The sequence below is a fragment of the Zosterops lateralis genome, assembly GCF_965231275.1.
Source record: "Zosterops lateralis genome assembly, chromosome: 31".
Classification (NCBI taxonomy): Eukaryota; Metazoa; Chordata; class Aves; order Passeriformes; family Zosteropidae; genus Zosterops; species Zosterops lateralis.
In genome coordinates, this window is record NC_139791.1 from 236,439 (window position 1) to 261,856 (window position 25,418).

General features: G+C 56.8%; 3 protein-coding genes across 3 annotated transcripts; 1 reads left to right on the top strand and 2 right to left on the bottom strand.

Moving 5' to 3' along the window:
- Positions 1–789: 789 nt before the first annotated feature.
- LOC310920825 (uncharacterized protein) lies at positions 790–2,618 on the top strand. The gene is given in 4 exon segments (XM_083880873.1): positions 790–1,069; positions 1,153–1,251; positions 1,785–2,225; positions 2,228–2,618. Coding segments are annotated over 4 exon segments (828 nt in total). The 5' UTR covers positions 790–966; the 3' UTR covers positions 2,413–2,618.
- A 318-nt stretch (positions 2,619–2,936) lies between these two features.
- ZNF576 (zinc finger protein 576) lies at positions 2,937–5,681 on the bottom strand. The gene is made up of 3 exons (XM_083880877.1): positions 5,602–5,681; positions 5,313–5,452; positions 2,937–3,551 (listed from the first exon to the last, which is right to left on the bottom strand). Exons 2-3 carry the CDS (start codon positions 5,440–5,442, stop codon positions 3,211–3,213), a joined length of 471 nt encoding a protein of 156 aa, XP_083737003.1. The 5' UTR covers positions 5,443–5,452; positions 5,602–5,681; the 3' UTR covers positions 2,937–3,210.
- A 1,043-nt stretch (positions 5,682–6,724) lies between these two features.
- On the bottom strand, positions 6,725–19,445 carry CADM4 (cell adhesion molecule 4). Its single transcript, XM_083880641.1, has 9 exons — positions 19,278–19,445; positions 15,179–15,325; positions 13,355–13,507; positions 11,592–11,726; positions 9,982–10,146; positions 9,169–9,259; positions 8,924–9,096; positions 8,189–8,317; positions 6,725–7,439 (listed from the first exon to the last, which is right to left on the bottom strand). Exons 1-9 carry the CDS (start codon positions 19,339–19,341, stop codon positions 7,333–7,335), a joined length of 1,164 nt encoding a protein of 387 aa, XP_083736767.1. The 5' UTR covers positions 19,342–19,445; the 3' UTR covers positions 6,725–7,332.
- Between the last annotated feature and the right edge of the window lie 5,973 nt (positions 19,446–25,418).

Consider the following 25,418-nt stretch of genomic DNA (forward strand, 5'->3'; position numbering starts at 1 on the left):
CGTGGCGCCGCCAGGGTGCGCTGTAACAGAAAAAGGGGCGTGGCTTAAATAAAAAAGGGAATTATTTAAGGGGCGTGGCTTAACTTGAAGGGGCGTGGCCTAATAAAAAGAGGGCGGGGTGTGGTTTTAAAAAGGAAAGGGAGGGTTGGAAAGGGAAGGGGCGTGGTTTAAAGGGGGCGGGGCGGGGTTGGAGGGACAAAGGCGGGTTAAATGAGGAAGGGGCGTGGTTTAGAGCAGAGGACACGCCCCCCCATGTGGCGCATGCGCCGTGGGGCGGCGGCGGCTCCGGCTCCGGCGGCGGCTCCGGGCGGTGAGAGCGGCCCGGGGGGTGGGGGAGGGGAAAAAAGGGGAGGTGGGGGGGGGGGGGAGGGGAGAACGCGCGGGGCATTGTGGGAGCGCGGGGACAGCGCCCCCCAGCGGGCGGAGAGCAGGGAAAGGCCCGGCCGCCCCTCCCCCCCCCATAAGAGCCGCGCGGGGCATTGTGGGATTGAGAAAAGAGGGAGAAAAGGGGCGTGGCTTGAGGGAGGAGGGGGCGGGGTTTGGGGGTTTGGGGGCGGGGCTTTGGGGGTGGTGGGAAAGTGGGAGAGGGGCTTTGAGGTGGGGGAGGGGCTTTGGGGTGAAATAATGGGCGGGTTGGGAAAGGGGGAGGGCCTGAGGGTGGGGGAGGGCCTTAAAAAGGTGGGCGTGGCTTATGGGAAGGTGGGCGTGGCTTGTGGGATTCAAAACAAACCTGGGGAAAATTGGAGGGGCCTCAATGATTTATGGGCGGGGCTTAGAGCAAAGTGGGCGTGGCTTAGTGAATTATGGGCGTGGCTTGTGAATTACTGATCACAGTGGGCGTGGCCTGGAGCGTTGTGGGCGTGGCTTGGGAGGGGGAAGGGGCAGATTTGGGGCTGGGGGTGAAGTGGGCGTGTCACAAATCCATTGTGGGCGTGTCCCCGGCGGGGGGGCGGGGCAGGGGCGGCCATGATGGCGGCCGGGCGGGGCCCGGGGAGCGACGACGGCGCCTTCGAGGAGGAGGAGGAGGAGGAGGAAGAAGAAGAGGAGGAAGAAGAGGAAGAGGAGGGCGGTGAGCGAGGGGGGGAGGGGCGGGGCTCGGGGTGGGGGAGGGGAAAGGGGCGTGGCCGGTGCCATCAGTGACCCCTCCCCCAGCGCCGCCGGCCCCGCCCCAGGACGGATCCGACTCCTCGGGGGAGGAGGAGGAGGAGGAGGAGAGAGGAGGCCCCTCCCCCCCCGCCAATGGCTGTGCAGGTGAGGCCCCTCCCCCACCCTGGGGAGCCCCTCCCCCACCCTGTGAAACCCCTCCCCCATCCAAAGAAACCCCCAAAAAACCCCTCCCCCCGTATAAATTAATTAATTTCTGGCCCCTCCCCAATTTGGGAGGTCACCCCTCATTAGCCCCGCCCCTAATGTGACGTCATTCATCGCTGGCCCCTCCCCCCCATTGAGGGATCAGTTTTTGGCCCCTCCCCCCACCCCTTTGGGGGTCATTAATTTGTGGCCCCTCCCCCCTTTTTCCTGACCCTTCCCCCCATTATTGAGATTTAAATCATTGGCCCCTCCCCCACCTTGGGCCCCTCCCCCACCTTGGGGTTGCCCTCCCCCACCCTGGGATTGCCCCTCCCCCCATTTTTTGTTTCACTTTTTGCTGGCCCCGCCCATCCCCCACTTGCCCCTCCCCCCACTCCTCATTGGCCCCTCCCCCTCCTATTTTAGCCCCTCCCCCTTTTTTAGCCCCTCCCCTTTTCTAACCCCTTCCCCTTATTTCCCCCCTCCCCCCACAGGTTCCAGGCCACGCCCACCCTGTGACGAGCCACGCCCCTTTCCCGACCCCATAGAAGACCCCGACCCCGCGGTGGGCGTGGCCACTCCCACCGACACTTCCGGGGGCGTGTCCCCCACCCCTCCCCCCTCTGCCCCTCCCCAAGCCCCTCCCCCACCCCGCGGGGTGGGCGTGGCCGAGGAGTGGCACCAATGCCCGGAGTGTGGGCGTGGCTTCGGCACCTCCCGCGCCCTCAAGGTTCACCGCAGTTACCACGTGGGCCGGAAACGCCCCCAGGCCCCGCCCACTTCCGCTCAGCACAGAGCCACGCCCCCCGCAGCCTCGAGCCACGCCCCCAGCCCGCCAGGCCACGCCCCCCCGTTTAAATTCCATTATATTTGTGCCGAGTGCGGGTTGGGCTTCGTCGCCCCCGGAGCTCTGGGCGCCCATCGCTGCGAGCACGGGAGGCGTGGCCGCCGCCGCCGCAGCCCCTCCCCCACCTCCCCCGCCCCTCCCCCGCCCGTAGACAGGCCCCGCCCCCTCCCGAGCCCGGCCCCGCCCCCTTCCGCTGCACCGAGTGCCCCGGGAGCTTCGGCAGGGTGGGGGAGCTGCACGAGCATTACATGCTGCACGCCCGGGGGGAGCTCTGAGGACACGCCCACTCCGCGGGGACACGCCCCCTTTATCCCTGGACACGCCCACGACTCGGGGAAGACACGCCCATTTTAATTGCAGGGGGTGGAGTTAAAGGGAAGGGGCGTGGTGATGTCATAAATAGGGGGGGAGGGGGATTTGGGGAGGGGGCGTGGCGTTGCTGGGGTGTGATGTCATCGGTGGGCGTGGCTTTGTTGTTGGGGTGTGATATAAAGGGGGAAGGGGAAGGGAGGAAATGACGTCATCAACATGAAGTGATGTCACGGATCGAAGGTTGGTGTCGTGTCCTTTGGGGGTGTGACGTCATCGGTAGTGACGTCATGGTGGGAATGAGAAAAAAGCCACGCCCTCCATCTCCAAGCCCCCTCCCCTTTAATGACATCACGACCAATCAGGAGCCACCACAACTCCCCCTTTTTATTTCCCACCACCAGGAGGCTCCCCCTGCCCAAACCCCGCCCCCTTTTAAATTTAGCCCAGCCCTGATTTAATTTCAACCAATCAGATTCCACCACTTCCTTTTTTTTTTTTATTTCCGGCCACCAGGGGCCTCCCCTTTTCTAAACCCCGCCCCCTTTGTGACATCACAACCTCTCCACCAATCACCGTCCACCACTTTAATTTCCATCCCTAAAGTGGAAACAGAGAGCTCCTCCCTCAAACTCCGCCCACTTTTATTAAACCACGCCCCCTTTTTCAAACCCCACCCCTTTTCACCTTTAACCACGCCCTTTTTATTGAAGCCACGCCCTTTTTCGCAAAGCCACGCTCCCTTTTACCGTGGCCCCGCCCCCTCAGAGCTCCCCCCGCGCATGCCCGATGTAGTGCCGGTGCAGCGCCCCCTCGTGGGCAAAGCCACGCCCACACTCCAAACAGCTCCAGGTGGGCGTGGCTTTCTCTGAAGTGGGCGGGGCCTGTTTGGGCGTGGCCCTGATGTGGGCGTGGCCTCTCTGGTGCCGCAGCAGCGCGGGGGAGGAGCCGAAGGGGCGGGAACAGACGTGGCAGACGAAGAGCGCCCCCCGGAGGGCGGCGCGGGCGAAGTCCCCGGGGTGCTGGCGCTTGGCGTGGCGGGCGGCGAAGGCGGGGTCCGGAAAGGTGATCAGGCACCTGTGACACCTGCGGGACCCCACACGGTCTGCGGGGACATTGGGGACACCCGTGGGTGACGGTGACACCCATAGGTGACAGTGACACCCATGGGTGACAGCCCCCACAGCACCCATGGGGACATGGGGACAGCTGGGACATCCAGGGGACACCCATGGGGACACCCTTGGGGACACCCAGATGGTCTGGGGGGGCATTGGGGACATTGGGTGACACAGTGGCACCCATGGGTGACAGGCCACAGGGCACCCATGGGGACACAGGGACAATTGGGACACCCAGAGGGTGGCACTGGACACACCCAGGGACATTTGGGGACACTCAGATGGTGTGGCGGGACTTTGGGGACAGTTGGGGACATTGGGTGACACAGTGACACCCATGGGTGACACAGAGGATCCACTCCCAGAGTGCCTATGGGGACATGAGGACAGTGGTGACACCCATGGGACACCCAGAGGGTGGCACTGGACACACCCAGGGACACTCAGGTGGTCTGGGGGCACACTGGGGACATTGGGGACACCCATATGACATGGTGGCACCCATGGGTGACAGCCTCCAGGGCACCCATGGGGACATGAGGACAGTGGTGACACCCATGGGACACTCAGAGGGTGGCACTGGACACACCCAGGGACATTTGGGGACACTCAGGTGGTCTGGGGGGACATTGCAGACATGGGTGACACGGTGACACCCATGGGTGACAGCCAGGGGGACATGGGGACACCCATAGGGACACCCAGGGGACACCCATGGGGACACAAGTGACACCTGTGGGACATGGGGACAGTGGGGACACCCACAGGGACACCGGGCCGGTCTGAGGGGACACAAGTGACACCCACGGGGACAAAGGTGACACTCACAGGGACACCCATGGGGACACGGGGTCACCCAGGGTCACCCATGGGGACATGGTGACATCAGGGACACCCACAGGGACACACCCAGGGACACATGAGGGGACACAGGGACACTCCTAGGGACAAAGGTGACACCCACAGGGACAACCCCAGGGACACGAGGACAGAGGTGACACCCATGGGGTGGCAAAGGGACACCCATGGGGACATCAGGGTCACCTATGGGGACACGGAGACACAGGTGACACCCACAGGGTCACACCCAGGGACACCTGGCCGGTCTGAGGGGACACCAGTGACACCCACAGGGACACCAGGGCCATCTAAAGGGACACAGGGACACCCAGGTCACCCACACCAGGGACACCCACAGGGACCTGGGGACATTTGTGACACCCAAGGGTCACCTATAGGGACACAGGGACAGAGGTGACACCCATGGGGACACTGGGGTCACCCACAGGGACACACCCAGGGGACACAAGTGACACCCAGGGGGTGGCACTGGGGTCACCCATGGGACCACTTGGCTGGTCTGAGGGGACAAAGGTGACACCCAGGGGACACCCAGGGGACATCAGGGTCACCTAAAGGGACATAGGGACACCCAGGTCACTCATATAGGGACAGAGGTGACACCCAGGGGGTGGCACAGGGACACCCAGGGGACACTGGGGACACGAGTGACACCCAGGGGACATGGAGGGACATTTGTGACACCCAGGGGTCACCCATGGGGGACATCAGGGACACCCACAGGGACATGGGGACACAGGTGACACCCAAGGGACACACCCAGGGGGACAGGGGTGACATCAGTGACACCTTGGGGACAATCATGGGGACAGCGGTGACACCCAGGGGTGGCACAAAGACCCCTCCCCCCTCCCAGCCCCTCCCCCCGCCCCTCCCCCACTCACACTCGGGGTTTCTGTGCCCGGGGGGGGTCCCGGCCGCCCCTCCCCCACCTCCTTCCTCTTCCTCTTCTTCCTCTTCTTCCTCTTCCGGGGGGGAGGGGCGGGCCGGGGGGGGCGGGGCCGGCTCCGACATGGCGGGGGGGCTGTGGGGGGAGGGGCGTTACCGTGGGAACCAAACCCCTCCCCCACCCCCCTCCCAGCCCCCTCCAAGCCCACCGGGGGGTCCCAACCCCCCCCCGGGACCCCCCAAACCCCCCCCCCGGGCCCGCCCCTCCCCCACCCGGCCCCTCACTCGTTGTCGCGGCCTCGTCGCGGCCCCTCCCCCCCCCCGGCGGCGGCGACTTCCGGCTTCCGGCGAGACCCTCCCCCCCCTCAAAAAGAGCTTCCGGTTCCGGTCTGGGCGATGAGAGTTGGCCACGCCCACTCCGGGTCCGCAAAGGGGCGTGGTCTGTGTATATGACGTCAGTTTCCGCCAATAGAAAAAAGGGGGCGGGGCTTGGCGGGGTGTTGGCGCCCCCTGGCGGCGGGAGCGGTCGTAGGGAAAACCCCCCAGTATAAACCAGTAAAAACCAGTTTAAATCAAACCAGTGAGGGACAGAGAGATCCAGGTCCGGATTAAACCACGCCCAGTTTGTCCCAGTTCATCCCAGTTTGTCCCAGTTCAGCCCAGTTCCTGCAAAACCCCTCCCAGTATAAACCAGTAACACCAAATCCTCTCCCAGTTTGTCCCAGTTTGTCCCAATTCCCTCCCAGTCCCTCCCAGTTTGTCCCAGTCCCTCCCAAACCCCTCCCAGTATAAACCAGTGTCCCCAAATCCCTTCCCAGTCCCTCCCAGTTCATCCCAGTCCATCCCAGTTCCCCTCAATGAACTCCCAGTGTATTTATGGCTCCCCCTGGTGGCGGCTTTGGGAACTGCAGCTCCTTCCCAGTAACTCCCAGTTTGTCCCAGTTTGTCCCAGTCCCTCCCAGACCCCCCAATCCCCTCCCAGTCCCCCCCAGTGCCCCCCAGTCCCCTCCCAGTCCCTCCCAGTCCGCCCCAGTCACTCCCAGTTACGAACGGGGGTTGTTTTTATTGCGTATCAAAGGTGGTTAAAAGGTTATTTACAGCCACACCCACTGAGGGGGCGTGGCCTCGCCCCGGGCCACGCCCTCCCCTCTCTGACGTCATCCATCGCCCCTCCCCCTGCCCCTCCCCCACCCCACCCAAAATTGTGCGCGGGGACAACGGACACGCCCCTCCCCCACCCCCATTCCCCTCCCCCACCCGCCCCTCCCCCACCCCCTCATGGCTTTCGGATTGAAACCCCCCCAAAAGGGGCGGGGCTTGGAAAAGGGGGTGTGGCCCTTTCCATGACTCCGCCCACACTCTGCTTCCCCCCAAATAAATCCCCCCCAAAATCCCCAAAAATGAAAAAAAAAAAAATCCCCAGAAATTCCCAAAAAATAAAAAATAAATCCCAAAAATGTCCCCCCAAAAATCCCCCCAAAATAATAAAAAAATCCCCCAAAAATAAAAAATTCCCCCCCAAAAATCTCAAAAAATAAAAATAAATCCCCCCAAAAAATCACTAAAAAAACCCCAACTCCCTCAAAAATGTCAAAAAATTTTAAAAAATTCCCCAATAAATCCCAAAAAAATATTAAAAAAATCCCCCCCAAAAAAGAAAAAATCCCCCAAAAAACAAACAAACAAAAAAAATCTCCCCCCAAAAAATGCCCCCACCAAAAAACAATTTCCCCAAAAATAAAAATAAATCCCCAAAAATTCCTAAAAAAAAAAAAAAAAAACCCAAAAAAATCCCCAAAAATTAAAAAAAATTTCCCCAAAAATCCTAAAAAATAATAAAAAAAAAAATTCCCACCCCAAAAAAATCCTAAAAATAATTTAAAAAAATCACCCCAAAACCTCCCAAAATTAAAAAAAAATCCCCCAAAAATCCCAAAAAATCCCCCACAATCCGCCTCGGGTGGGGTGTCGTCGCCGCCGTCCCCAAATTAAATTCTTGTCCCCGCCCCTTTTTATTCAAATGAAGAATTCCTCCTTCCTCTTGCCCCCCTCCCCCCCCAGGAACGCCTCCCGGGCCTCCCCGTGCTCCTCCAGCCCGCTGGCCTCGTGCGTCAGGTACGAGCCTGTGGGACACACCTGTGACACGCCCCGGCCACGCCCACCCCGCCCGGACACGCCCATTCCATCCCAGGACACGCCCACTTTATTCCTATTCAGGCCACGCCCATTTATCCCTTTCTGACCCAGCCCCCCGTGTCACTTCCGGGTTTTAGGCCACGCCCACTCCCACTTGGTAACGCCCATTTAGCCACAGGCCACGCCCACTTAATTCCCATTCAGGCCACGCCCCTTTATCCCTTTCTGACCAGCCCCCAGTGGCACTTCCGGGTTTAGGCCACGCCCACTTAAGCTCCACCCCTTTTCCATTAAGTCCCGCCCCCTCATAATTCACCTATTTAATACTTAACCCTTGAAGCCCTTCCCACCTCAAGCCACGCCCCTTTTAGACTCCACCCTGTCCCATTTAACCCTTAAAGCTCCGCCCACACCAAACTCCGCCCCTTCCTGACTTAATCCTTTATTTATCCCAAAGCCCCGCCCACCACAAGCCCCACCCCTGGAGACCCCACCCCTTTCCTATTTAGCCCCGCCCACCACAAGCCACGCCCATTTTAACCCCTCCCATTTCCTATTTAATGTCCCAAGCCCCGCCCACCACAAGCCACGCCCCTTTCCTTTAACCCATTCCAACCCCCTCCACCCCAAGCCACGCCCACTTAACAAACCCCGCCCATTTTACCAACCCCCGCCCACTCTTTATGACCCCACCCACTCCCTCAAATCCCACCCACTTTTCCCAAGCCCCGCCCACCTTTCTGCCGCACGGAGCACCAGAGCAGCGCCCCCAGCAGGAGCAGCAGCAGGAAAACCAGCAGGGCCAAGGCCCCGCCCACCACGGCGAACGGCCCCGCCCCCTGCGCCGCCACCACCGCCCCGGGGTCTGCGGGAGAGGGCGGGGCACAGGTGGGGACAGGTACCCCCCAGGTGTGTCCCAGGTGTGTGGGTGTGGTCCCATCCATCCCCAGGTGTGTCCCAGGTGTCCCCAGGTGTGTCCCAGGTGTGTCCCAGGTGTGTCCCACCTCCACCCAGCTCCTCCCAGGTGCCCCTCATCTATCTCCAGGTGTGCCCAGCTGTGTGGGCGTGGCCCCAGGTGTGTTAAGGTGTGTCCTAAGTGTGCCCAGGTGTGTCCTCACCCATCTCCAGCTCCCACAGGTGTGTCCCAGGTGTGTCCCAGGTATATCCCACCTGTCCCCAGGTGTGCCCCATTGCACCCACCTGTCCCAGGTGTATTCCCAGGTACCATAGGTGTATCCCAGGTGTGTCCCAGGTGTGTCCCAGGTGTGTCCCGCCCATTCCCAGCTCCTCCCAGGTGTGTCCCAGGTCCCCCCAGGTGTGTCCCAGGTGTGTCCCACTGCCCCCAAGTGCCTCCCACCTGTCCCGGGTGTGCCCCAGGTGTGCCCCCACCTATCCCCATGTATCTCCAGCTCCTCCCACCTGTCCCAGGTGTATCCCAGGTGTACCCACCTGTCCCAGGTGTGTCACTCACCATACACCACCAGCACGTAGGTGTCCATGGCCCGGCCGTGGGCGTTGCCCACCTGGCAGGTGTAGGAGCCGTTGTCCTGCGGGCCCAGCCCGGGCAGGGTCAGCCGGGCGCCCTCGGCCCTGGCCCGGGCAGGTAACGACTCGTTCCCGCGGCTCCACGTCACCTCCGTGGGGCTGTGGACACACCTGGGGGTCACCTGGAGGGGTGTGGCTAAAGGGGGCGGGGCTAAAGGGGGCGTGGCTCACCGCGGGTTGCCGTTGAAGGCGCAGGTGAGCACCAGGGTGTCGCCCTCGCGGAGGACGCTCTGGGACGGCTGGATGCGCGCCGAGGGCGGGTCTGGGGGGGGACACCTGTCAGGTACCTGGGCGCACACCTGGGTACACCTGGGTGCACCTGGTGACACCTGAGATGCACCTGAGATGCACCTGGGTACACCTGGTGGCACCTGGTGGCACACCTGGGTACACCTGGCTGTACCTGGTGACACCTAAGATGCACCTGGATGCACCTGGTGACACACCTGGTGGCACCTGGGCACACCTGGTGCACCATACTGGGCTTTAACCCATTCCCAGTATAAACCAGTATATCCCAGTCCCATCCCAGTCCCTCCCAGTCCCCCCATACAAAGTCATAACTCCATCCCAGTGCCCCATAGAAGAACATAACCCATTCCCAGTACAAACCAGTCTATCCCAGTCCCTCCCAGTCCCTCCCAATCCATCCCAGTCCATCCCAATCCCATTCCAGTGCCCCCATATGATCCCATACAAAGTCATAACTCTGTCCCAGTGCTCCGTACTGGGTTATAACCCATTCCCAGTATAAACCAGTATATCCCAGTCCCTCCCAGTCTATCCCAGTCCCCTCCCAGTCACTCCCAGTCCCTCCCAATCCCCTCCCAGTGGCTCCCAGTCCCCTCCCAGTGCCCCCATAGGAGCCCATACAAGCCTGTAACTCAATCCCAGTATATCCCAGTGCCCCGTACTGGGTTATAACCCATTCCCAGTATAAACCAGTCTATCCCAGTCTATCCCAGTCTGTCCCAGTGCTCTCACACTGCACGTCCAGCTGGTACTGTGTCTGGCGGCGCTGTCCCCGGGCCAGGGCCGGGTGCGTGGCCTCGCAGGTGACGATGGCCCCGTGGTCCCGGCGCTCCACGGGCAGGCGCAGGACGCTGCGCTGCCAGAACACCTTCCCCTCCTGGCCCTGAGAGCTGTCACCTGGAGGGGACAGACAGGGGACAGGGGGACAGACAGGGGACAGACAGGGGACACCGAGGGGATAGAGAGGGGACAGACAGGGGACAGGGGACAGGGAGGGGACAGGGGACACCCAGGGGACACAGGGATAGAGAGGGGACAGACAGGGGACAGACAGGGGACAGACAGGGGACACAGGGATAGAGAGGGGACAGACAGGGGACAGGGGACAGGGAGGGGACAGGGGACACCCAGGGGACATGGGGACAGACAGGGGGACATGGGACAGGGAGGGGACAGGCGACACAGAGGGGACAGGGGACAGACAGGGGACAGGGGGGACACAGGGATATGGGGACAGACAGGGGACACAGGGACAGGGGACACACAGGGGACAGGGGACATGGGGACAGACAGGGGGACATGGGGACACCCAGGGGACATGGGGAGAGGGGGGACATGGGGACACAGGGGGAACAGGGGGACAGACAGGGGACACAGGGACAGGGGACACACAGGGGACATGGGACAGACAGGGGACAGGGGACACAGGGGACATCGAGGGGACAGGGGACACAGGGGACACAGAGGGGACAGGGGACAGAGAGGGGACAGAGAGGACACAGGGACATTTGGATAGACAGGGGACAGAGACAGGACACACAGGGGACACGGGGACAGACAAGGACAGATAGGGAGACAGGGGACAGACAGGGGACAGGGGACAGACAGGGGGACACATGGGGCACACAGGGGACATGGGACACAGAGAGGACAGGGGACACAGGGGGGACACAGGGATATAGGGACACACAGGGGACAGGGAACAGACAGGGCACATGGGGGGACAGGGGATAGACAGGGGGACACAGGGGACAGACAGGGGACATAGAGGGGACATAGGGACAGGGGACAGACAGGGGGACATGGGACAGGGAGGGGACAGGCGACACAGAGGGGACATGGGGACACCAAGGAGACATGGGGACAGGGGACACCCAGGGGACAGAGGACAGGGGGACACAGGGGACACCAAATGTCACCACAGCCCCTGTCCCCACCTCCATTGGTGTCCCCAGGTACCCCCCAGGTGTGTCCCCAGCCCCTCCCTGCAGTGTCCCCATCTATCCCCAAGCACCCCCAGGTGTCCCCAGGTGTGTCCCCAGGTGTCCCCAGGTATCCCCAGGTATCCCAGGTGTGTCCCCAGGTGTGTCCCCAGGTGTGTCCCCAGGTGTGTCCCCAGGTACATCCCCAGCCCCTCCCCGCAGTGTCCCCAGGTGTCCCCAGGTGTGTCCCCAGGTGTCCCCGGGTATCCCCATCTATCCCCAGGTGTGTCCCCAGGTGTCCCCAGGTGTATCCCCAGGTGTGACCCCAGGTGTGTCCCCAGGTACATCCCCAGCCCCTCCCCGCAGTGTCCCCAGGTGTCCCCAGGTGTCCCCAGGTGTGTCCCCAGGTGTGTGACTCACCTGGCAGCTCGCGGCGGTCGCGGTACCAGCGCAGGGTCGCCAGGGGGCGCGCGCGGGGCACGAGGCAGGTGAGCTCCAGCTCCGCCCCCTCCACCGCCAGAGCGCGCGCCTCCACCAGGGGGGGCTCGGGGGGGACTGGGGGGGGACAGACAGGGGACAAACAGGGGACAGGGGGGACAGACATGGGGACAGGGGACACGGGGACAAACAGGGGACAGGGGACACACAGGGGACAGAGACGGGACAGGGGACAGACAGGTGAGAGCCAGGGGACAGGTGACACAGGGACAGGGGGACATGGGGATAGAGAGGGGACACACAGGGGACAGAGGGGACATGGGGACAGGGACATGGGGACAGTGAGAGGACAGGGAGGGGACAGAGAGGGGACACACAGGGGACAGTGGGAAAGAGAGAGGGACAGAGGGGACATGGAGATAGAGAGGGGACACACAGGGGACAGAGGGGACATGGGGACAGGGGCATGGGGACAGTGAGGGGACAGGGGGGAGACAGAGAGGGGATATGGGGACAGACAGGGGGACACGAGGGACACAGAGGGGAACAGGGACACACAGGGGACAGAGACAGGGACAGACAGGGGGACAGAGAGGGGACAGACATGGGGACACACAGGGGACATGGGGACATGGGGACAGGTAGGGGATAGAGGGACAGACAGGGGACAGAGGGACATGGGGACATGGGGACAGGGAGGGGACAGGGGACAGACAGGTGAGAGCCAGGGGACAGGTGACACGGGGACACACAGGGGACAGGAGATAGAGACAGGGACAGACAGGGGGACAGGGAGGGGACAGAGGGGACAGGGAGGGGACAGAGGAACATATGGGGGACAGGGGGACACAGGGGACACAGAGGGGACAGGGGGACAAGGAGGGGACACACAGGGGATAGACAGGGACAGGGACACACAGGTGACATGGGGGACATTGGGGACACAGAGGGGACAGGGAGGGGATAGACAGGGACAGGGACATGGGGACACACAGGTGACATTCAGGTGACATCCAGGGGACACAGGTAAAGGTCGGGGGGGACAGAAGGACAAAGGGACAAAGGGACAAAGAGAGAAGGGCGGGGGGACAAAGGGACAGGTGTCAGCACAGGTGGCACCTGTCCCCAGGTGTCCCCAGGTGTGTCCCCAGGTGTGTCCAGGTGCCACCAGGTGCCCCCCCAGGTGTCCCCAGGCAGGGGGAGGGGACACCAGGATGTGGCTTTGGGCGTGTCACAGGTGGCCGAGGCACAGGAAGTGACGGCCACCACCGTGTCCCCAGGTGTGCCCAGGTGACCCCAGGTGACCTCAGGTGTCCCCAAGCAGGAGGAGGTGACACCAGGACCTGGTTTTAAGTGACGTGAGGGGGGGAATTGTCACCACATCCTTGTCCCCAGGTGTCCCCAGGTGTCCCCATTGGGTCCAGGTGCCCCCAGGTGCGTTCAGGTGTCACCCAGGTGTGTTTTAGGTGTGTCTCCAGGTGTCCTCAGGTGCCCCCAGTTGTGTCCAGGTGCCACCAGGTGTCCCCAGGTGTCCCCAGGTGTGCCCAGGTGTCCCCAGGTGTCCCCAGGTGTCCCCAGGTGTGTCACATACCCAGGACAGTCAGGGTGGCGATCTGGTGGTGGGTGTCGTCGGCGTAGAGCTGACAGAAATACCCCTGTGTGATGTGTCCCCTGTCCCCCAGGTGTCCCCAGGTGTGCCCAGGTGTCCCCAGGTGTGCCCAGGTGTCCCCAGGTGTGTCACATACCCAGGACAGTGAGGGTGGCGATCTGGTGGTGGGTGTCGTCGGCGTAGAGCTGACAGAAATACCCCCCCTCGTCCTCCAGCCGGGCCCGGGCCAAGCGCAGCCGGAGCCGCCGCCGGCTGAACTCGGCCAGCTCGAAACGCTCGTCCTTCAGCGCTGGGGACAATGACAGTGGGGACAGCAGTGTCACCTGAGAGGTGACAGACCCCCCATGGTGACCCCCAGCTCGAAACGCTCGTCCTTCAGCGCTGGGGACAATGACAGGAGTGTCACCTGAGGGGTCACAGACCCCTCATCATCACCCCCAGCTCGAAACGCTCGTCCTTCAGCGCTGGGGACAATGACAGTGGGGACAGGAGTGTCACCTTGGGGACAGCAGTGTCACCTGAGAGGTGACAGACCCCCCCATGGTGACCCCCAGCTCGAAACACTCGTCCTTCAGCGCTGGGGACAAGGGGGACAATGTCACCTGAGGGGTCACAGGGTCATGGGGACACCCACAGACCCCCCAGTGCCTTGGGGACATGGGGACATGGGGACAGGGACAGGAGTGTCACCCATGGGGTCATAGGGACACCCCATGGTGACCCCCAGCTCGAAACGCTCGTCCTTCAGCGCTGGGGACAGTGACAATGGGGACACCAGTGTCACCAACAGGGTCATTGGGACACTCACAGACCCCTCATGGTCACCCCCAGACCCCCCAGTGCCTTGGGGACAATGGTGTCACTTGTGGGGTCACACACAGAGCCCCCATGGTGACCCCCAGCTCGAAACGCTCGTCCTTCAGCGCTGGGGACAAGGACAGTGGGGACAGGAGTGTCACCTTGGGGACAGCAGTGTCACCTGAGGGGTCACAGGGACACTCACAGAGCCCCCATGGCCCAGGGACAATGGGGACATGAGGACAGGGACAGCAGTGTCACCTCTGGGGTCATGGGGACACCCACAGACCCCTCATGGTCACCCCCAGACCCGATATCTCCCCAGAGTCCTCAGTGTCCCCTCAATGTCCCCAGTGTCCCAAACGTCCCCCCAGTGTCCCCAATGTCCCCAACATACTCCCAGTGTCCCCAATATCCCCTCAATGTCCCCAATGTCCCCTCAATGTCCCCAACGTCCCCAAATGTCCCCAATATCCTCAAAGTGTCCCCAGGTGTCCCCAAAGTGTCTTCAGGTGTCCCCAACGTCCCCAACATCCCCAATGTCCCCAACGTCCCAAGCATCCCCTCAATGTCCCCAATATCCTCAAATGTCCCCAATGTCCTCAAAGTGTCCCCAGGTGTCCCCAATGTCCCAAATGTCCTCAAAGTCCCCAAGGTGTCCCCCTGTCCCCCTTCACCATGGGTGTCATTGAACTCCAATATCTCCAATGTCCCCCCAATGTCCCCAATGTCCCTTCATTGTACCCAGATGTCCCTAATGTCCCCAAGGTGCCCCTAATGTCCCCAAGGTGTCCCCAATGTCCCCAAGATCCCCAACATGCATTTCATGTCCCCAAAGTGTCCCCAAAGTCCCCTCACTGCGGGTGCCGTTGAACCCCAACACCCCCTCAGTGTCCCCAGGTGTCCTCAATGTCCCCAGGTGTCCCCCAGGTGTCCCCAGGTGTCTCCAGTGTCCCCAGGTGTCCCCTGTCCCCTCACCGCGGGTGCCGTTGAACCCGAACCCCCTCTCAGTGTCCCCAGGTGTCCCCCCAGGTGTCCCCAGGTGTCCCCAGTGTCCCCCAGGTGTCCCCAGGTGTCCCCAGTGTCCCCCAGGTGTCCCCCAGGTGTCCCCAGGTGTCCCCAGGTGTCCCCAGTGTCCCCCAGGTGTCCCCTGTCCCCTCACCGCGGGTGCCGTTGAAGAAGAGCGTCTGCCGGGCCGGGTTCTGGATGACCACGATGGAGCCGTCGTACCTGTGCAGGTGACAGGTGATCTCGGCCGTGCCCCCCTCCAGCACCGTCACGTTCTCTGCCTGCACCTCCTGGGCCTGCCCTGGGGACGGGGACAGGGACAGGGACATGTCACCATGGGGACAGGGGACACCTGGGACACCCACAGGTGACACCTGGGACAGGTGACAGTGACAGGTGATCTCGGCCGTGCCCCCCTCCAGCACCTCCTGGGCCTGTCCTGGGGACGGGGACACCAAATGTCACCTTGGGGACACCCTGGGGACACCTGGGACACCCACAGGTGACACCTGGGACAGGTGACAGTGACAGGTGATCTCGGCCGTGCCCCGCTCCAGCACCGTCACGTTCTCTGCTTGGACTTCCTGGGCCTGTCCTGGGGACGGGGACACCAAATGTCACCCAAATGTCACCCAAATGTCACCCTGGGGACACCCACAGGTCACCATGGGGACAGAGGACACCCAGGTGAGACCTGGGACAGGTGACAGTGACAGGTGATCTCGGCCGTGCCCCCCTCCTGCATCTCCTGGGCCTGTCCTGGGGACGGGGACACCAAATGTCACCCAAATGTCACCCAAATGTCACCCTGGGGACACCTGGGACACCTGAGACACCTGGGACAGGTGATCTCGGCCGTGCCCCCCTCCAGCACCTCCTGGGCCTGTCCTGGGGACAGGGACACCAAATGTCACCTTGGGGACACTTGGGACATCCAGGGGACACCCAGAGGGGACAGGGGACACTAACGGGTCACCGTGGGGACATGGGACATGGGGACACAGGGACAGGGTCACAACAGGGAACAGGGGACACTCAGGAGGGACATGGGGACACAGGGACACCCAGAGGTCACCGTGGGGACATCCAGGGGACACCAGGAGGGGACAGGGGACACGGGGACACAGGACAGGGACACCCAGAGGCCACCATGGGGACACAGGACAGGTGACAGGTGACACGGGGACACAGGGACAGGGGACACGGGGACATGGGGACAGGAGACACAGGACAGGGACACCAAGAGGTGACCAGGGACACAGGACAGGTCACTGTAGGGGATAAGGGACAGGGGACACAGGACATGAGGACAGGGTGACCACAGGGGACAGGGGACACAGGGTCACCATGGAGGACACAGGACATGGGGACAGGGGACACACACAGGTCATTGTGGGGACAGTGACGGGTCACCAGGAGGGGACAAGTGACATGCACAGGTCACCAGAGGGGACAGGGACACCCAGAGGTCACCAGGAGGGGACAGGGGACAACAGGGGACACAGGACAGGGTCACCACAAGGGACAGGGGACACCCAGAGGTCACTGTGGGGACACTGAGAGTCACCAGAGGGGACAAGGGACACTGATGGGTCACCAGGGACACACAGAGGGCACCAGGAGGGGACAGGGGACATGGGGACACAGGACAGGGACACCATGAGGGACACAGGACATGGGGACACGGTCACTATGGGGGACATGGGGACACTGACAGGTCACCAGGAGGGGACAGGGGACACCATGAGGTGACCAGGAGGGGACAGGGGACACAGGACATGGGACATGGGGTCACTATTGGGGACATGGGGACAGGGGACACTGACAGGTCACCAGGAGGGGACAGGGGACATGGGGACACCATGAGGGACACAGGACATGGGGACACGGTCACTATGGGGGACACGGGGACAGGGGACACCCAGAGGTCACCGTGGGGACACTGACGGGTCACCAGGGACACCCAGAGGTGACCAGGAGGGGACAGGGGACAACAGGACATGGGTCACCACAAGGGAGACAGGTGACAAAAGGGGAAAGGTGACATGGGGACACAGGACAGGGTCACAATGAGGGACAGGTGACAACAGGGTGACAACAGGGTGACAACAGGGTGACAAGGACACCAAGAAAACCATCCCTGAGCTGCTGGGGACACCTGGGGACACCTGGGGGACATTTGGGGACACTTGGGGACAGTGACAGCAGGGCCACCTCACCTGGGATGGGGACAGGGACAGGGTGACACAGGGGAGGTGACAATGAGGTGACAATGAAGTGACATTAAGGGGGGAGGTGACAAAAAGTGACAATAAAGTGACAAAAGGTGACAATATGGTGACATTAAGGGGGAGGTGACACAGGTGACAATAAGGTCACAGAAAGGTGACACAGGTGACAATCAGGTGACAAAAAGTGACAATAAGGTGACAAAAGGTGACAATAAAGTGACATTAAAGGGGGGGAGGTGACAAAAAGGTGACAAAAGTGACAATGAGGTGACATTAAAGGGGGGGGGGAGGTGACACCCCATTTTTGCCGACTCAGCACATTCCCTCCCCTCCCCCACACCCCCCCCCCCGGCCCCTCCCCCACCCCTCAAGGTCACCCCAATGTCCCCGCGGGGGGTGGGGGAGGGGCGGGGGACAAGGGACACTTTGTGTGTCCCCAAGGGGGGGGGGAGGGGACAATGGGGCCCTTCAGGGCCACCCCCGCCCTGGGGACACTCGGGGACACTTGGGGACACTCGGGGACAGCCCCGGGTGGCACCTCCTGGGGGGGGGAGGGGAGGGGGGGGAGGGGACAGTGACATTGTCACCCCTGGGGGGGGTGGGGGGGACATTGGGGGGACAAAAAATCCAAATAAAACCCCAAAAAACCCCAAAAAGTGACAAAAAAAATCCCAAAATTATCAATGGGGACATTGGGGGGGGTTTGGGGACACTGAGGTGACACTGAGGTGACAAAACCACCCCAAAAAGGGACAAAAAAACTCCAAAAAAGGGACAAAAAAATCCCAAAATTATCAATGGGGACATTGGAGGGGGTTGGGGACATTTAGGGGACAAAAAAAACCCCAAAAAATACAATAAAAAATACAAAAAAAAGGAAAAAAAAAACAAAAAAAAATCAAGGTGAGGGTGGGGGAGGGGCGGGGGGGGGTGACATCCGCAGAATTGTCGCCAAGGGGGGGGAGGGGACATTTGAGGGGGGGGGGGGACACAGGGTGGGGGAGGGGCTGCGGCAGCGATTTTGGGGAGGGGGGAGGGGAAAATGCGGGTTTGGGGTTTTTTTTGGGGAGGAAAGGGTTAAAAATTGGGGAGGAAAGGGTTAAAAATGGTTTAAAAAATTGTTAAAAAATGGTAAAAAAATTGTTTAAAAATTGGTTAAAATTTGTGGGGGGGAGGAGGGGGTTAAAATAGGTTAAAAATGGTTTAAAAATGGTTTTAAATTGTTTAAAAAATTGTTAAAAAATTGTTTAAAAATTGGTTAAAAATTTGGGGTCGAAGGGGTTAAAAATGGAAAAAAATATTGTTAAAAATGGTTTAAAAATTGGTTAAAAAATTGTTTAAAAATTGTTAAAATTTGGGGGGAGGAGGTTAAAATTTGGAGGGGGAGGGGCTTCAGAATTTAAAAAAAAATTGGGGGGAGAGGGGGTTAAAAAATGGTTAAAAATGGTTTAAAAATGGTAAAAAATGGTAAAAAAATAGTTTAAAAAATTTTTAAAATTTGGGGGGGGGTTAAAAATTTGTTAAAAATTTGGGGGGAGGGGATTAAAAATTAGGGGGGAGGAGGAGGTTAAAAAATGGGTTAAAAATGGTTAAAAATTGGGAATGAAGGGGTTAAAAATGGTAAAAAAATTGTTAAAAATTTTGGGGGAGGGGATTAAAAATTGGGGAGGGGGGAGGGGGTTAAAAAATGGCCAAAAATTAGGGGGGAGGGGGTTAAAAATGGTTAAAAAATGGTTTAAAAAATCGTTAAAAATTGTTAAAAATATGTTAAAAAATTTGTTAAAAAATTGGGGAGGGGGTTAAAAATTTGTTTAAAAAATTGGGGATGGGGTTAAAAATTTGGGGAGGGGGTTTTAAAAATTTGGGGGGTCGAGGGGGTTAAAATTTGGAGGCCATTTAAAGGGGGTGGGGGAGGGGTAAAAATGCGGATTTTTTTTTGGCGATTTTTCGGGGGATTTTTTCCGGGTTTTTTTTTTGGAGGGGAGGGGGATTAAAGGGGGAATTTGGGGAGGGGTCGCTCACCGTGTCCCGCCGCCCAGAGCAGCAGCAGCAGCGCGGGGGGGGCGCTGCCAGGCGGGGGCTTCATGGCGCTCCCTCCTCCCCACCTGGACCGGAGAGAAGAGAAGGGATTTTTTCCCCAGATAATGAGATGCTAATGAGATGCAAATGAGATGCCGGAGGACGGGCCAATGGCAGGGGGAGGAGGAGGGAGAGGGGAGGGGGGTGGGGATAAAAATGGGAAAAAATAAAGGGGGAAAAAATGGGAAAAAAATGAGGAAAATAAAGGGAAAAATGGGAAAAAAATGGGGGATGAGGAGGGGGGGAGGATTTGGGGACCCCAAAAAGGGGGTTTGGGGATTTTAAAGGGGAATTGGGGGGTTTTAAGGGAAATTTGGGATTTTAAAGGGGATTTGGGGGACCCCAAAAGGGAAATTGGGGATTTTAAAGGGGAATTGGGGTCTTTAAGGGGGGATTTGGGATCCTAAGGGGGGAATTGGGGATCCCAAAGGGGGTTTGGGGACCCCCAAAGGAGGAATTGGGGTCTTTAAGGGGGAATTTGGGACCCCAAAAGGGAAATTGAGGATTTTAAGGGGGGATTGGGGGCAATAAAGGGGGTTTGGGGACCCCAAAAGGGAAATTTGGGATCTTAAGGGGGTTTGGGGATCCCAAAAGGGAAATTAGGGATTTTAAAGGGGAATTTGGGTCTTTAAGGGGGGATTTGGGATCCTAAGGGGGGAATTGGGGATCTTAAGGGGGGGTTTGGGGACCCCAAAGGAGGAATTGGGGTCTTTAAGGGGGAATTGGGGATTTTAAGGGGGGATTAGGGGCAATAAAGGGGGTTTGGGGATCTTAAAGGGGGATTTGGGATCCCAAAAGGGGAATTGGGGATCCTAAAGGGGGTTTGGGGACCCTAAAGGGTCATTGGGGACCCCAAAGGGGTTGGGGACACCCCCGGGTGACACTTGGACACCCCAAAGGGAGTTTGGGGGACACCAAGGGACATTGGGACACCCCAAAAGGGGTTTGGGGACCCTAAAAGGGGGGTTGGGGACACCAAAGGGGGTTTTGGGGACATTGGGACACCCCAAAATGTGACAAGGACACTCCAAAGGGGCTTTGGGGACACCAGGACCCCCCAAAACACAACGAGGACCCCCCAAAGTGACCCCAAAAAGGAGCCCTGGGGTGTCCCCCGGGTGTCCCCCGGGTGTCCCCCGGGTGTCCCCTGGGTGTCCCCATGTCCCCGGGGGGGTTCGGGGTGTCCCCCGGGTGTCCCCCGGGTGTCCCCTGGGTGTCCCCATGTCCCCGGGGGGGTCGGGGGGGGGTCCGGTCCCGTTTCCCCGGTAACGGCGGCCCCGGGGGTGGGGGAGGGGCGGACAAAGGCGGCTCAGAGCGGGAACAGCCGCGCCATTGAGGGGGGGAGGGGCGGGGGGGACACCCCGGGGACAGCGCGGGGACACCCTGGGGACACCCCGACGGCCACCGGGGACTGGGGACAGCGCGGGGACACAACGGGGACACCCCGGGGACACCCTTGGGGGCAATTTGGGGACATCAGGGACACTCCTAGGGACATCTTGGGGACCAGTCCAGCCTTGGGGACACTCCAGGGACACTTTGGGGACATCAGGGACACGTTGGGGACTTTGGGGACATCCCCAGGGGGGTCCCCAATGGCCACCGAGGATTGGGGACATTGGGCACATTGGGGACACTTTGGGGACACCCCTGGGGACACTTTGGGGACATTGGGGACATCCCCAGGGGGGTCCTCAATGGCCACCAGGGATTGGGGACACCCTGGGGACATCAGGGACACCCTGGGGACACCCTGGGGACACTTTGGGGACATTGGGGACACCCCAACAGCCACCCCGAGGCTTGGGGACACCTTGGGGACACCCTGGGGACACTTTGGGGACAATCTGGGGACCAGTCCAGCCTTGGGGACACCCTGGGGACACTTTGGGGACATTCCCAGGGGGGTTCTCAATGGCCACTGGGGCTTGGGGACACTGGGGACACTTTGGGGACACCAGGGACACTTTGGGGACATTCTGGGGACAATCTGGGGACCAGTCCAGCCTTGGGGACACCTTGGGGACACTTTGGGGACACTCTGGGGACAATTTTGTCCAAAAATGGGGGGAAAACGAGTAAATTTGTGTCCAAAATGGGGTAAAATGGGAAAAAATTGTCAAAAATGGGGATAAAAAGGAGGGAAAATGGGAAAAAATTGCATCCAAAATGGGGTAAAATGAGAACAAAAAAAAAAAAAAAAGAAGATTAAGGGGGATAAATTGTGTCCAAAATGGGGAAAATTTGGAATAAATTGTGTTCAAAATGGGGGGAAAATGGGAATAAATGGGGATTATGGAGAGAAATGGGGGGAAATGGGGATAAATTGTGTCCAAAATGGGAAAAAAATGTGTCAAAACTGGGGAAAAATGGGGAAATTTGGATCAAATCGTTTCTCAAAAGGGATAAACTCACAACAAACCGGCCAAATTCGGCCTAAAACGTTTCACAGCGAGGCTTAAACAAGACAAAACGAGGTTCAAACAAAACGATTTATTAATAAAAAAATAAACAAACTGAGAACTGAAGCGTCGGCACCAAAACCCACCTTTAATTTCTGCATCTTTTATCTCAAATCTCCCTCACGGGGATGAGTCCAGACCCTAAAAAAAAAGGATTTTTAGCGGGTTGAGAGTGGAAAATCCCCACAGATCGATGGTTTATGGTGATTTTTGTGTCTTTTTCTCCTCAGGGGGAATTTTGAGCCGCAGAACCGGCCCCGCCACCGCCCCGGGCCCGGGAGGGACAAATGGAAAACGCTGCCGCACCTTTGGGTGCGCCGGGAACACCTTTGGGTGCCCGGGAACACCTTTGGCTGCGAAATAAAACCTTTAAAGAGGAGATTGAGGTTTGTCTGTGGGGATGGGACCCTCAGCACCTCCAACCCTGAGGGGCGAACCCGCTCAAACCGCTACGAGGAGAACACGGAGAGGGTCAGAATGATCCGAAGAGGCGTATGGAGGTTGAAATGAGGCGGTAAAAGAGGAAAATTCGCTATTAAAAGCGGATTTGGAGGAGCCGCCGCCGCCGCCTCCTTCCCCCTGAGGCGCCGAGGACAAAATGGCGGCCGCCGCCTCAGGCGGGTTTCCCGCCCTTTGCGGAGGCCACGCCCCTGAAGCGGAATTGACCAATCAGAGCGCGGCGCTGGGGGCTCGGCCCCGCCCCTAAAGCGGAATTGCCTAATCAGAGCGCGGCATTGGGGGGCTCGGCCCCGCCCCCTCCCCGCGAGCCCGGAGGGCGGCGCCGCCGTGAGGGGGAAAAGTTCATTGAGGTAAAAATTGGGAGTTTTGAGGTTAAAATTGTAGGTTTTGAGGTTAAAAATGCCGTTTTTGAGGTAAAAATTGCGGGTTTGAGGTAAAAAATGCGGTTTTGAGGTTAAAAATGCGGTTTTGAGGTTAAAAATACAGTTTTTGAGGTAAAAATGCAGTTTTTGAGGTAAAAATGCAGTTTTTGAGGTAAAAAACGCGGATTTTGAGGTAAAAAGTGCAGATTTTGAGGTTAAAAATAAAGGTTTTGAGGGTAAAAATGCGGTTTTGAGGTTAAAAATGCAGGTTTTAAGATTAAAAATGCGATTTTGAGGTAAAAACTGCGGTTTTGAGGTAAAAATTGTAGTTTTTGAGGTTAAAAATGCAGCTTTTGAGGTAAAAAGTGCAGGCTTTGAGGTAAAAAATGCAGTTTTGAGGTTAAAAATGCAGTTTTGAGGTTAAAAATGCTGTTTTGAGGTAAAAAATGCGGTTTTGAGGAAAAAATGCAGTTTTGAGGTTAAAAATTAGGGTTTTGAGGTTAAAAATGCGGTTTTGAGGTAAAAACTGCAGTTTTTGAGGTTAAAAATACGATTTTGAGGTTAAAAATGCGGTTTTGAGGTTAAAAATGCAGTTTTGAGGTAAAAATTGCGGTTTTGAGTTAAAAAGTGCGGTTTTGAGGTAAAAATGCAGTTTTTGAGGTAAAAACAGTTTTTGAGGTAAAAAGTGCAGGCTTTGAGGTTAAAACTGCAGTTTTTGAGGTAAAAAATGCAGTTTTTGAGGTAAAAACTGAGGTTTTGAGGTTAAAACTGCACTTTTTGAGGTTAAAATTACGATTTTGTGGTTAAAAATGCGGTTTTGAGTTAAAAATTGTAGTTTTTGAGGTTAAAAATACGATTTTGAGGTTAAAAATGCAGTTTTGAGGTTAAAATGCGGTTTTGAGGTAAAAAAATGCGGTTTTTGAGGTGAAAATTGTGGCTTTGAGGTTAAAAATGCAGTTTTTAAGTAAAAATTGCGGTTTTGAGGTAAAAAATGCGGGTTTAAGGTAAAAATTGTAGGTTTTGATGTAAAAATGCAGGTTTTGAGTTTATAAATGCGGTTTTGAGGTAAAAAATGCAGTTTTGAGGTAAAAATTAGGTTTTTGAGGTAAAAACTGTGGGTTTTGAGGTTAAAAATGCGGTTTCGAGGTAAAAATGAGGTTTTGAGGTTAAAAAATGCAGGTTTTGAGGTTAAAAATGCGGTTTTGAGGTAAAAAATTGTAGTTTTTGAGTTTATAAATGCGGTTTGAGGTTAAAAATGCGGTTTCGAGGTAAAAATGTGGTTTTGAGGTTAAAAAATGCAGTTTTTGAGGTAAAAAGTGCAGGTTTTGAGGTTAAAAATGTGGGTTTTGAGGTTAAAAGTAAAGGTTTTGAGGTTAAAAATACGATTTTGAGGTTAAAAATGCGGTTTTGAGGTAAAAATTGCAGGTTTTGAGGTTAAAATTGTAGTTTTTGAGGTTAAAACTGCGGTTTTGAGGTAAAAATTGTAGTTTTTGAGGTTAAAATTCTAGTTTTTGAGGTTAAAAATGCAGGTTTTGAGGTTAAAAATGCGGTTTTGAGGTTAAAAAATGCGGTTTTGAGGTTAAAATGGAGATTTTGATGTAAAAAACGGTGGTTTTGAGGTAAAAATTAGGTTTTTGAGGTAAAAACTGAAGTTTTTGAGGTAAAAATTGCAGGTTTTGAGTTTATAAAGGCGGTTTGAGGTAAAATAATGCAGTTTCGAGGTAAAAATACGGTTTTGAGGTAAAAATGTGTTTTTTTGAGGTTAAAAATGCAGTTTTGAGGTAAAAATTAGGTTTTTTGAGGTAAAAAGTGCAGATTTTGAGGTTAAAAATGCACTTTTTGAGGTAAAAATTGCGGTTTTGAGGTAAAAAATGCAATTTATGAGGTAAAAAATCACGACGTTTGGGACCAGAATCTGATTTTGGCACAAACTCATCGTTTTTTGTGGTAAAACTTTACTTTTTCTGAGAAAAAATTATTTTTAAGCGGTTTAGACCCAAAAACCGCATGAAAACCACAAAATTGTCTTTAAAAATTCCACATTTTCCTCTTGAAAATCTGTTTTCTGCTCAGACTTGGCCCCTTCGCCCAGAAATTCTGATAAAAATTGGGATTTTGGGATAAAAAAGTGGCTTTTTTGGGTTCTAAATAAGTTTTTTTTTTTTCCAACTGAAGGTTTGCAATCCCTGATAAAGTCCCAGATTGGGATAAAACTTTTTTTTAAAAATAAAAATCCACATTTTTTTTGAAATTCTGTAACACTGAAACATTTCCCCCCAAATTTCCCCATTTTGGGTGTTTTTTCCTCAAATTTCCCCATTTTTTCGGTGTTTTTTCCACAAACTTGGGGTGTTTTTTCTTCAAATTTCTCAAATTTTTGGTGTTTTTTGCCCTAATTTTGGGTTTTTCCGAATTTTGGGTGGTTTTTCCCCCAAATTTTGGGCGTTTTTCCCTTTAAATTTCCCCAAATTTGAGTTTTTTCCCCTCAAACTGTGGGTGTTTTTTCTTTGAAATTTCAGGTGGTTTTCTTTTAAATTTTGGGTGGTTTTTTTTCCTTCAAATTTTGCATGTTTTTTCCTCAATTTTTGGATGTTTTTTCCTCAATTTTTGGGTGATTTTTTCCCTCAACTTTCCCTAATTTTGGGTGGGTTTTCCCCTCAAAATTCCCCAAATTTTGGTTTTTTTCCTCAAAATTTTGGGTGTTTTCCTCCAACTTCGGGTGTTTTTTCCCCGAATTTCCCCATTTTAGGTTATTTTTCCCCAAATTTGATGTTTTTCCCCAAAAAAAACACACTCCAGAG

What these genes read in the sequence shown, in the direction of transcription:
- ZNF576 (XM_083880877.1), bottom strand. Translation starts at nt 5,442, where the DNA reads ATGTCGGAGCCGGCCCCGCCCCCCCCGGCCCGCCCCTCCCCCCCGGAA. An exon ending in CGGGCACAGAAACCCCGAGT is followed by an intron (nt 3,552 to 5,312) that starts GTGAGTGGGGGA and finishes ATGTCCCCGCAG; the next exon opens with ACCGTGTGGGGTCCCGCAGG.
- CADM4 (XM_083880641.1), bottom strand. Translation starts at nt 19,341, where the DNA reads ATGAAGCCCCCGCCTGGCAGCGCCCCCCCCGCGCTGCTGCTGCTGCTC. An exon ending in CTTCTTCAACGGCACCCGCG is followed by an intron (nt 13,508 to 15,178) that starts GTGAGGGGACAG and finishes CATTGTCCCCAG; the next exon opens with CGCTGAAGGACGAGCGTTTC. An exon ending in CTACGTGCTGGTGGTGTATG is followed by an intron (nt 8,318 to 8,923) that starts GTGAGTGACACA and finishes CCTCTCCCGCAG; the next exon opens with ACCCCGGGGCGGTGGTGGCG.